At 36.7% G+C, this 11,980-nt stretch overlaps 1 protein-coding gene across 1 annotated transcript in view; it reads left to right on the plus strand.

The window, feature by feature from the left end:
• Positions 1-11,980, plus strand: part of LOC144453144 (neuronal acetylcholine receptor subunit alpha-6-like) — a 30,459-nt gene that overhangs the window by 15,734 nt on the left and 2,745 nt on the right. The window contains exons 2-5 of the mRNA XM_078144423.1: positions 5,894-6,033; positions 6,824-6,868; positions 8,467-8,576; positions 9,384-10,383. Of these exons, the coding sequence (XP_078000549.1) occupies positions 5,894-6,033; positions 6,824-6,868; positions 8,467-8,576; positions 9,384-10,383 (1,295 nt within the window). The remainder of the gene's footprint in view (positions 1-5,893; positions 6,034-6,823; positions 6,869-8,466; positions 8,577-9,383; positions 10,384-11,980) is intronic.

Below are 11,980 nucleotides of genomic sequence, written 5' to 3' on the forward strand. Positions count from 1 at the left end.
CTACGCCTTTTTTTGGTCAAAATGTTAATGGCTCACATGTCAATCACAGGTTAATACGAAAAAAAAACATGTTCGATGAAATTCCTTGTTAATGTAGGAGTGTTTCGGATATAAAAACCCGAAACATATTCTGTTACTTTGGTCAATAAAACTAACAATTTATAAAATCAGGAACAAAACGAGGTGCAAAGTTTTGGATGATTTGAACTACTTGATTTTCAAACAAATTACTCCCCAAGTCACAGTAATCCTAAAATCAAATTATGCACAACGACAGTATTGCAGATTGTCACGGTTTACTTGGTGACTTTACGATTTAAAAGCTAATAAGTTCAACTCACTTCATGCTCGAGTAACCGTGATACAATTATTTTCGGTAATTATAAAGCAATCAGGAAATCGATTTTATGACGTAATCATCAACGTCATCGCACAACTGGGAATTATTAGTTAGTACTTCTACCAAACGTTTTATGCAGTTAATATTCGAAATGACAAAAAGGACAACTGTTGTTTTGAATGCATTCTATGGCATTTATGTATGTATGTATGTATGTATGTATGTATGTATGTATGTATGTATGTATTTATTTATTCATTTGATTGATTGATTGATTGATTGATTGATTGATTGATTAATTGTTGACAACTTTGATAAAGTATTTCACTTTATTTCAGGGGTAAACAATTTAGTCAGTTACCTTCTCTATAACTCCATCCATTTACCACAGTGTGAATCTAGTTCATCTTTTAATTTGCCAATTTCATATTCCTATCAATGGGGAATTTAAATAAGAACTTTTCCTGACTTTATACATTTTAATTTCTTCACCAGAGACAAGTACATTTTCCTCGTCTCTGTAGCTGAATAATATTACTGGGTCAAAGTTCAAGATTGCTCTTCGGCTGTTGGCAAAGAAATCTCAGTATTGGATTGATGTGTATGCTTTACAAAAATAACACAGCGCTCTCGATCGGTTTACTGCTTATAAAATTTCAGGTTCAAGCTAGTTGACCTTTGCTGACGGAAAATTGTTGTCAGAGAAAAGAGAAGTCAGCTGACCTTTGGTAACGGGAAATTGTTGTTTTCGAACACGGGTTGTCGGCTGTCGGCATATGCAATCGTCTTTGCCGTGACGATTAATGTCTGTCGTTTCTAACTTTAGGAGAGAATCCGAGTAATCCAGTAATTGCTTGCCAAGTATTATCCAGTAGATAATGGACAACTCTCCTGAAAGTTATACGTTACAATGATTAGCGTAAAGTGTTTGCCATGACTATTTCATATCACCGACAGTGAACGACAAATATCAAGTTGTAGTTATTTGGATTTTTGCCATAAATATCACTTTTCGTTTTCACGATTTTAGCACGGATTCTAATATATAGGTAGTATCCATGTTTCCAGTCTAAAATTAAACCCATAGCCGAAAGTAATTAAGAAAATTACAAGTTTTCGTCAAATACTACATGTAAAAGAGTAAGAAACTTTGATAACACTTGCACGACAGTTTATCATTTCGTGTTGAAGGATAATGTCGATATTTGAATCTAAAACAGAAATGAAATATCGCCAAAATTGGAAATATCGTAAATTTGGAGCAAACATAGTCACGGCGGTAAAATACCTAGTGTCAAGTTAAGGGATTCGATTTATTTTCTTACACAAAAACCCTATTTGTCGGACTGTGTCACTGTGACCTACTGGCCTTTAAATTAATTTACAGCTTGAAAGGAGATTTATTACGTTATCATGATTAGGATTGCATGTTGTGCTATGGTAGTGAACATAGAATGGTTAACTGATTAATGTTTCTGATTCAATCATAATGTAGCTCAGAAGACATGGCCTTTCCCGCCAGCTTTCTTCTTCTGTAAATTATTTTTCATAATAACAATTTTTTTTAGATTGAAATATTACTAACAACATTTAATTGTGAAGTAATACTAAATTTAATGCTTCATGCCCCTAAATATCCGAAAAATAATAATCATTAATCAAGTATTTTAAACTTATTATTTTAAAAGTGATTCAAATATTATTTTGTGTAAATGAATGATTAAACATTCTGCCTTGCTTATACTGTATTTGAGAGGTGAGCAGGAGTTCATGACCTCTACTAGCCATCAGTAAGCCTCTCCTTTATGCGTTATGCGGCATCAACCTGATGCGCTATAAATTCGAAAGCTTTCATTTAGGCACATTTTATTACTATGTTATATGACGATAATACAAAAAAGTGTTTGTGTACATCAATATCAATATTCAAGTTTCAAAACGCAGGACACTGTCGTAGATACTGATTTGTTCTGGGGTGTGGCTTTCTCGACTCTTTCCCTAGTTGCCAAAACTATTCAAACACGAATTATGATTTTTTCCCCCGAAATTTTGAAAACAAATGGACTTTGCTTGAAACAAACAAGCATAGCATATAAAATTTGTGTTCACTAATTTGTTACGAAAATGAGTTCCAAATTTGAACTGATTTAGAAATCTTTACGAAATGAAATCTTCGCAATTGTCTAGCCGAAGAGGATAAACAACCTGACGTGGCAGACGACATGTCTTCATCATTACGTCACACATGTATACATCACCTCAGTTGTGTTCTAAAAGTTCAATCTCCTCTAAGATGCATCAGGTTTGGAGTGACGTGCACCCTTTCTTATCATCACTTAGATTAATTAAGTGGAGACCATTGAGGTTAGAACTCTTAACAATTCTAAATATTTCCACTTCATTCAATTGGAAATCTTTTTGTAGTGACAGGTTTTTCGATAAGATTAAAAAAACCGGGCTTTGATTAGAAGGTGAAAAGGTTGGCGACTATGGCAGATTAATTTCATTGACGTCACACAGGTCTTTTAGGTAACATCTTTGTAGATACTTCAATACTGTATTCTGTTTTTATTTGTTTATTATCTTCTGAGTGACATCATAGTAAGTTGCCGAACAAGATTAAAGTACCACGTTTTACGTAGGGACTTTTGTGTCAGTATTCTCTAAAAAGAAATAGTCTGGTAAGATGTGAAAGCGGGAGCATTCGTAACTGTATTTATTTTTCACGCAAACCTGAAACAAAACGACGTCTGGATCGACATTATATTACTGACACAGCTATATTTTATCGTCTGCCTCAGCAAAAACTTTACTAACACTGCTACATTTTATCGTCTGCTCAACAAAATCTTACCAACAGAGCTGGGTGGAGCGATGTAGCATTATTATTCAGATTTTGTTGAGCCTTGTGATACAATGTAACAATGTTGGTTAAGATTTTTGTTGAGCCAGACGATAAAATGTAACAATGTTATTAATACAAATGTTGTTGTAGAGGCAGACGACGTATTCTTTCAGGTTTTGTGATTTTGATTGTATATACCAGCCTGGATAGTTTTGCACTACACACTCTGCTTCCAAATTCTGATGAGCAATCTTACATGTAACCACTATTCGCTGATTTTTTCCGTCTTTCAGATAATGTGTGTTCAATGTCACAGTGGCTTTTTTGTTTCATGTATTATGTATCGGACACTATTTTGGTTCACATATAGAAGAAAAAACCTAACACATGTCGATTGCCAATGGGGGCATTATTACCTAACAGCCCACCCTTCTTTTCATTTAATTCTAATTGGTATTACCTGTCTAATTTTCCGAAGGTAGTGATAGATGTTAAAATTTAGAGGGAATGGATACCTTATGCATTCACAATGTTTAACTTGGATGTTACATGTAATAGTTACACATTTTTTAAGTTTCATGAACTTAATTATTAAGACTCTTTCTGAAGAAGCTTGCCAAAGCTGTTAAAGTAACTAGATCAGTGAAACTGGTCATAAGGTTCCATATTGAGATAGACACCATAAAGATAACACACAAACATCACATATACAGTGTCAACTCTTTATTTAATTGATTATACAAACAGTAACAACATGCACACTACTACAATGACAATAGACGAGGTAAAATGTCTTGAGGTCAAAATAAATTCCTGGTCAGCAGGCAACTGAATTGTTTCTTTCATGTAGTTAATGTTTCTATCACTAACAAAATAAAGAGTCCACACTATGTATGTCATGTTTGTGTGTTATCTTTTGTGGTGTCTATCTCAAAATGAAATCTTGTGATCAGGCTCACTGATCTTGATAGGTCCTTTAACAGCTTCTTCAAGCTTCTCCGAAAAATAACTATTCTACTTGTCGATGTTGTGAGAAAATGACATATGGCGTATTAAAACTAAACAGGAAAAGGTCGACGTAAGAAGATTAAAGTCACGGGTTGTTTATTACCACCCTGGTAGGTTGGTTGAAAGGAGGTAATTAAGCAGTACAGTATCCGGACAATACAACTGAGCTTCAAGGTCAACTGTTCTAATATCAACAAAGTTAAAAGTTGTGTTTTATGAAGTACCACCAATCAGAAAATCGAATGAAGGATTGGCTGACATTAGGAAAGGTCACTGTTATCGTGCTGTGTTTCGAGAATAGATCTAATTACGTAATTTGATAATGTTAGCAGTAAAAAAATCCAGTGACGGTTCACTTGACACCGCTGTACTGCATTTAATAGTATACATTTCAGGTACGACAAAATAAATACCTCTTAATTGAGTACTGAATAAAAACTGAAAGGGTCTGTTATTGTTATTGGTAATATGACTCGATTCTCTGAATAAACATAATGACGTAATTAACTGTCACTACACAGTTTGATATTTAAAGCAAATAATGAGAGACCTTCTGACCTTTTATACATTCTATTACATCATTACGCATGCGCGAGCGCTTGGCATCTTAGCCTTATCACGTAATGTTGTAATCAGAAGAGTTTATAGTTTTGCTTCGTTGATTTTCTGACGATCACGATTTCTGGCATCTAGATTTTTTTATTTCTATTTTGTACTGTGCTCCTGCTGTGTATGACGAGGAAGACAAATAGTTTTGATCAAATATTACTGAAATGTCACACTATCTCCTCGTTCGGTCACGTTTTTAATCCCTAAACGTATCTCTAGTTTACGATTAAACTTGCCAGCAGGCAGATTGGGTGTAGCTCGTGATAAATGTGTTTGTATGAACGGTACTTTACTTAAGTAATCATTGCTTCTATGAGTATGATGGCGTAAGTGAGATAAAGTTCCCGCCAAAAATGACTTACAAGAAATTGTAGGTCCCTCCGAATTTGTTCTTCAATTCGGGCGTTATTTTGGTAGGAGATGAAAGAAGTCATTAATGTGGGAAGGATGGTTCCAAAAAGTTTTCTTAACTTGAGGAATGAATATGCCAAAAAACATGTGTTATCTTTTACTTCTATGATAACTTTTCAGTTTCAAATTTGATATCACGTACACCTACTTATCTGTTGAAAGTGTGGATAAAAAATACTATGTTTGTGTTTTCATTTAATCTCTCTCAATCTGTCTGTCTGCCTATCTGTCCATTTGTATGTATGTATGTATGTATGTATGTATGTATGTATGTATGTATGTATGTATGTATGTATGTATGTCTTTGTGTGGGGAAGAGGTGTAATTTTAGTTTAGATTAAAAAGATGCCTAATATATTCTACCTCCTGAAGTACATTTAATTATAATTTATTAATGCAATAACTCAAACCCGGTATTACATTCCGTTGGTGCAATGTATAAAAGATTCGATAACAGATTTCATCGTATGTATATTCATATGTAGAGTTCACAGCTACTAATCAAACAAGTACACTACGAATTATTGACTGATTTCAGTGTCAATGAAGGCATGCATCGCCATTTAACACTGTACTAGTAGGCCTGCAGTTTTTTATGTAAGTATTTTCACTCCAGCCAAATAGCGTATAAAGTTAGCTTGTAACACTTTAAAAACTATGGTTGCATTTTCATTTTACAGGCGTTACAGCCAGCGAAGCAGAAGAAAAACTACGCAGCGATTTGTTCACTGGCTATAATAAATCTGTACGACCTGCCAAAACACCGGGTGAAACCGTTGTTGTTGATGTCGTTCTTGCAATTACACAAATCATTGACGTGGTCAGTATATCTATATTACTAATTATTCTACATTTAATTTACTAATTGTTTGTTATACGGTTTATAGTTATACGTTTCCTTATTCACTCAATGGTCGGTTGTTGATTTTTTTAACAACGCTTAAACCCCCTTCATATAACAGTCAGTCAGTCAGTCAGTCAGTCAGACAGACAGTCAGACAGTCAGACAGACAGACAGACAGACAGACAGACAGACAGGCAGACAGACAGACAGTCAGTCAGTCAGTCAGTCAGTCAGACAATCAATCAATCAATCAATTAGTCATTCAGAAGGTACTCACTCACTCGCTCGCTCACTCACTCACTCGCTCGCTCGCTCACTCACTCACTCACTCACTCATTTGCTCTCTCGCTCAACCACCTACCCACCCGCCCAAAAATCAATGTATCGATCGATCGATCCGTGTTACTAAATTAGTCTGATTATCAGTTTAAACGATCTTGTCTTTTTGTTTTAGAGCTCATTCAAATACCTGACAAACACTACAAAAACAACAAATAAACAGACATACAAACAAACAAACAAACAAACAAACTTAAGAATGTGACTTTGAATTATTGAGAATATGATTCTGATAGAGCATTAATTGTCAAATCTAACTATCATCGGAATTTGTCAATCTTTTGTACTTACCTTGTCAATCTGCTATTGGGTATAGTTGATTGTCAATCAGTGTTTCAATGTGTCAATCAGTTAACGAGTAATTTGCTTGATTTCTAGTCATTCAATACTCTATATTGACATACTGTAACTTTGTTTTACTTCAAAGGATGAAAAACGTCAAGTCGTGATTGCTAGCTTATGGATTTACCAGGTAAGAAACTATAAGCTATTACAGTTTTTTACGGAGAAGCTTGCATAAGCTGTTAAACAAGCTATCAAGATCAGTGAGCCTGATAACAATTTTTTTTTTATGTAATAAATAGTCAACTCGTTCGGTAGGGTTATGTGCCAAAAGCTCAGGGCTATGCCCCCTCGTTTATTGGCACATAACCCTACCGACCGAGTTGTCCATCTTACTTATACAACGGCGTGATCGGCTCAAATGGACCTTTTTCAAATTTTTGTGTAATTTGTTGCATGCAAATTGAGTGCTGAGCGTAATATAGGTCACACCCCTAACAAGGAGTGGGTTATGGCTCCATATAACCAACCGAAATCAAGGCCTCTGATTGGCCAAGTCGGTCTAGCCGTAGTATACATGTAAGTTGAGAAAGACACCAAAAATGATAACACACAAACATCACATACACAGTGTGGACCTTTTTATTTAGTTAGTGATATAAACAGTAACTGCATGAAAGAAACAGTTCAGGTTGCTGCTGAATATTGAGTTTGATTGAACTTCAAGAAAGTATACCTCATGTCTATTGTAATTGTAGTAGTGTGCATGTTGTTAATTTTTATATCATTAATTAAACTAAATAAAGAGTTCACACTCTGTAAGTGATGTTTGTGTGTTATCTTTATGATGTCTCTCTCAACTTAAAACCTATTCATTGATCTATTGATATTTCATTTAATAACATAGGCAAACTTCTTCGGAAAGAGTCGTAATGACGTCGGCTCCTGTGTACATTAGAAGGGATTATCAAAGACGTTGCTTGCATGCCAAATATGCCCATGAGACTGATTCAATCAGCGGGTAGAATGGAAATTCCCGTTTTAGGCGCTCCACATTGCTGTCTCTCGCTATCTGGAGCGCATACAGCGACTATTATAGCCCGTTTCGTGTTCGTGTTCGTGTTCGTGTTCGTGTTCGTGTCCGTATTCGTATTCGTTGACACACATTCAGATAGCAAGATTGAATTCATCCAGTTTCTTGCGACATTTTGTCAAAATGCAATAAAATAAAGTGCATAAATGGTGCCCGCATGTCTGTGCCTAGTTGCAGTATGATCCAGTATGTTTAAATGGTTTATTTCATTCACAGAAAACATAGTAAGTAATTAAGAGATTTTCCTATCTAACATTGTAGCAGTGGCAGTTTCTTATTGGTTTCTGTGTGGTTGTATAAAACCGAACCAGTGAATTCAACAGACAGTTTCAAAATACCGTGCCGCTTTCTATTTGATACGACCACTCAGAACCCAACAAATACTGCATACGCCACACTTCAATAGCAAGTCTTAGAGTGCATTGTTGTTACATTTAGTCCAAATGAAATAAACCATTTAAATGTATTGCATCTTCATGCAGACACTCTGGTGCCAATGTTTTTCTTTGTATCAAACACCCAATGAAGGGCACATAAAATGTCCTTTGCGCTGTTCATTTGATGTCTGTATGTATGGTGGAATGTGAACTTCATGTCATTTAGACGAAATGTAGCAAGAAACTCTATCATTCAATCTTGCTATCTGAGTGTAGTGATTGACTGTATTTACATAATACGTCCTGTTTCTTTGCTAGATATGGAAAGACTACCGTCTGCAATGGGATCCCGTCAAATACGATGGTATTTTCAATATTGCAGTGCCAGCCAAGGAAATATGGTTTCCAGACACTGCCCTCTACCAAAGGTAATGACTACTTGTATCAACTATAATTAATCACTCCTATATAGCCCCAGTGACTGATACTACTTTGTGAATGTTTTAATGGATTTGACAGGACACTTTTGGGGTAAATGTTTGTTAGTTTTTGCCCAGGCAAAGCCAACTGGTGTTTGACCAAAAGCAACGTGTCCTGTTTATATATTAAACTGATGAGGACATGTAAAATAGTAATGCAGTTGTCTGAGAATCCAAGTTTCAGAAATTTTCTTCCAGTATGTGTCATTATAAAAATAAAAATAAATTTTTTACACACTTTAGAACCAGGAAAAGCGGAAGATTGGCTTGCAGTTAAATAAGCCTCCTTGTGTATTTTTGTATGATTACAGGGAAAATATATCTTGTAAATTCACTATTTTTAATAACGACTTGGATATAAAATGGGAAAAGTTGCGTTGGTATCATTTATCTGCACTTATCAGTTCGGATGGCGTGATCACAACATAAGCGGAAAAGATACAAGGCGGTGGTAGGACACTTCCGTTAAACATATTGTCGACGGCTTGTATTGTTATTGTGATACAGTTTCACTAACAATAACAAAACATTAACAACACTTTTAACAGAAGTTGCCTAACAAGGCCAAACGTCACTTCCGCTTATCTTTGAACATAGTGAGTTAAACATAGTTAACTCACACGATATCTTTTCACTTTTAAACCAAGATACTCATTGTCACTGAGTTATTCACTGTCAGATAAACCTGTTCTGTTTCAAGTCATACCACTATATAAATACATCAATATATACACATTGTACATATTTTCATTTCAGCGCCAATGAAGAGCATCCAAATTTTCCTCAAGTAATCGCCATCAACACCATTGGGATAGTACACAGTAATGGATCGGTGACCATGTGCTCTGCCCATCTTTATGAAATCCCATGTCCGATGCAGATCAAGGACTTTCCATTTGACTACCAATCCTGTCCAATTCTATTTGGAACATGGGTTCATTTCAAAGAAGATCTTGACTTTAGGGTTAGTCCAAAATATGCTGGTATTGAACAAGAGAGTTTTATATCCAACTCTGAGTGGGAAATCACAGGCTCAACAGCTGAGCGATATGACGCTGAATTCTTAACTTTCCCGGGCAAATATGCTTATTTACAATTCATTCTTGATATACGTCGGAAGCCGTTGTTCTACATCATAAATTTGAATATACCATGTGCTCTATTCTCAATCCTCACCGTTTTGGTCTTCTATCTCCCGCCTGACTCAGCCGACAAGATCCCATTGTCAGTCTCGATCCTACTGACACTATTCGTGTTCAACCTCTTGGTGGCGGACATCATGCCCGCCACGTCTGACGCCACTCCTGTGTTGTCTGTATATTTAATGGTCAGTATGGCGTCTGTTGTGTTTGCCGTTATTCTATCAGCCTTCGTGATGAAACTCCACAACAGCACTGGGGAAGTTCCCATCCGCATTAAAAAAATCTTTATCTACATTTTGCCAAAGTATATATTTCTGTCACAACGTGACAGATTTAAGAAAAAAGCTGTCAGATTAGAACGGAATAATTCGCAGGGTTTTATGCCTTCTCCTATACCTGGTCTACGGAGAACATTTGTGACAACCAGGCGTTCAGAATTTAGTGAGAGTGAAATTCCCATGATGAATGTTAATCATGATGATGTATATACTAAACGTACTATGGGTATGGAATCGTTTAAAACCGGTGATCTTGTATCGACTCAAGTTCTAAGACGACTAGACACCATTATTGAAGAATTGAAAAGACAATCCGAAAGAGTCCCTGTAGATCAGGTAATGTTATGTTTAATTATAATTTTCTTCCTTTTCCTAAATCCTGTTTTTTTTACTTTGGGTTATTGAATGATTTAGTTATAATTAGCTAATGTATGAGTATGTGAATCCGACTAAACGTAGCTATTGAGGGAATATATATATGACCTCACATTGTATATATAATATATGTATATATATTGTTGTATAAACTTCAGGGAGATGTTTGTAATGACGTCATTGTTTACCCGGAGGCTGCTAAGCATTCTGGGAGTCTGTGGAAAATTCCATAGAGATAGCGCATGGAGGACGAAGTGGCAGCACCCCGTTGTCTGAGCTCCGGCTGGTAGTAAAATCTATAGCCCCTTGAATTGATCTGACCAAGATCTATGATCATACAGTTGTAGGTAGGGAAACCGTTAATCGGTGGACGTAGGTGCGAATCCTATTTTAGTCCTGTTAGCCGAAGTACTCCTTCGCTTGTGGGCAGGCCACGAACCCGTCTTTTTCATTGTCGTATACAGACAGTGTCGCAGACTGTCTCATAAGGTTATAGGGACGAGCGAAGCTTGTTCAACTTTATCCAGTCTATGACATTTGGTGGCTTATCGTTGGGATATTTTAGCGTTTAATTTACAGAGACGCTTGGCTTTGTTCATTTGCTGAGGAGGTTTCTTGCCAATTGTGTGTTTGGGCTATTGTGTGATTGTGGGGCGTGCGGGGATAATCGGTCGCATTCATCGTTGCTTTGGACAGCCACTTTGGCCTGATAGGTGGACCATTCCCTATCAGAGTAACATTGGTGTGACTGGTATCTCTGCTTCAATACTTATTCTGTGTTCGGTGGGGTCCCTGTTTGATCGTTCTTGTGTGAGTGCGGATATGGCAGAAACCCCGAGCACCGGAAGTAGAGTAGACGGTGCGGTGGTTGACACAGATATTCAGTTCAGAGATAGCGGTGTGTATATAGTATAACTCCAGCTTAGCGAACGCAGAGTAAAATGGAAAGTGAAGGACTACTGGTTGGTGCTGACTCTGGCCACTCTGTGAGTGCTACACGATTCAGTAGGGGATTTAGGTAGAGGTATGAAAATCCAGATTTGGATTTTGAGGGTCTGTGTGCATTGTTAAATAGAGAATTTAGTTCAATAGGCCAGGAGGATGCTTTTCGATTGGCTGCTCGTAGTATTACACGCAAACCAGAACAGTCATTGCGTGAGTTATCTCAGGAAGTTCGTGAGGTAGTAGTGAAAGCATACCAAGAGGCAACTGGTAGTATGAAACAGCGGTTGTGTATTGAAGTGTTTTCGATGCTGTTGAGGAAGTCTCAATAAAGCGGAAAATTAATGAAATTGGTCGTTCTGCTGGTGCTGCTTTTGAGGATGTAGTAAAGGCTGCTACAGCCGAGGAAAATTTTCTGAAGTTGAGTGGGAAAGGTCAGTTGTCATGGAAACGGTCAGGTAGTACCAAGGCCATTGTCTGAGCTCCGGCTGGTAGTAAAATCTATAGCCCCCTGAATTGATCTGACCAAGATCTATGATCATACAGTTGTAGGTAGGGAAACCGTTAATCGGTGGACGTAGGTGCGAATCCTATTTTAGTCCTGTTAGCCGAAGTA

This window comes from Glandiceps talaboti, chromosome 23 (genome assembly GCF_964340395.1).
Source record: "Glandiceps talaboti chromosome 23, keGlaTala1.1, whole genome shotgun sequence".
Classification (NCBI taxonomy): domain Eukaryota; kingdom Metazoa; phylum Hemichordata; class Enteropneusta; family Spengelidae; genus Glandiceps; species Glandiceps talaboti.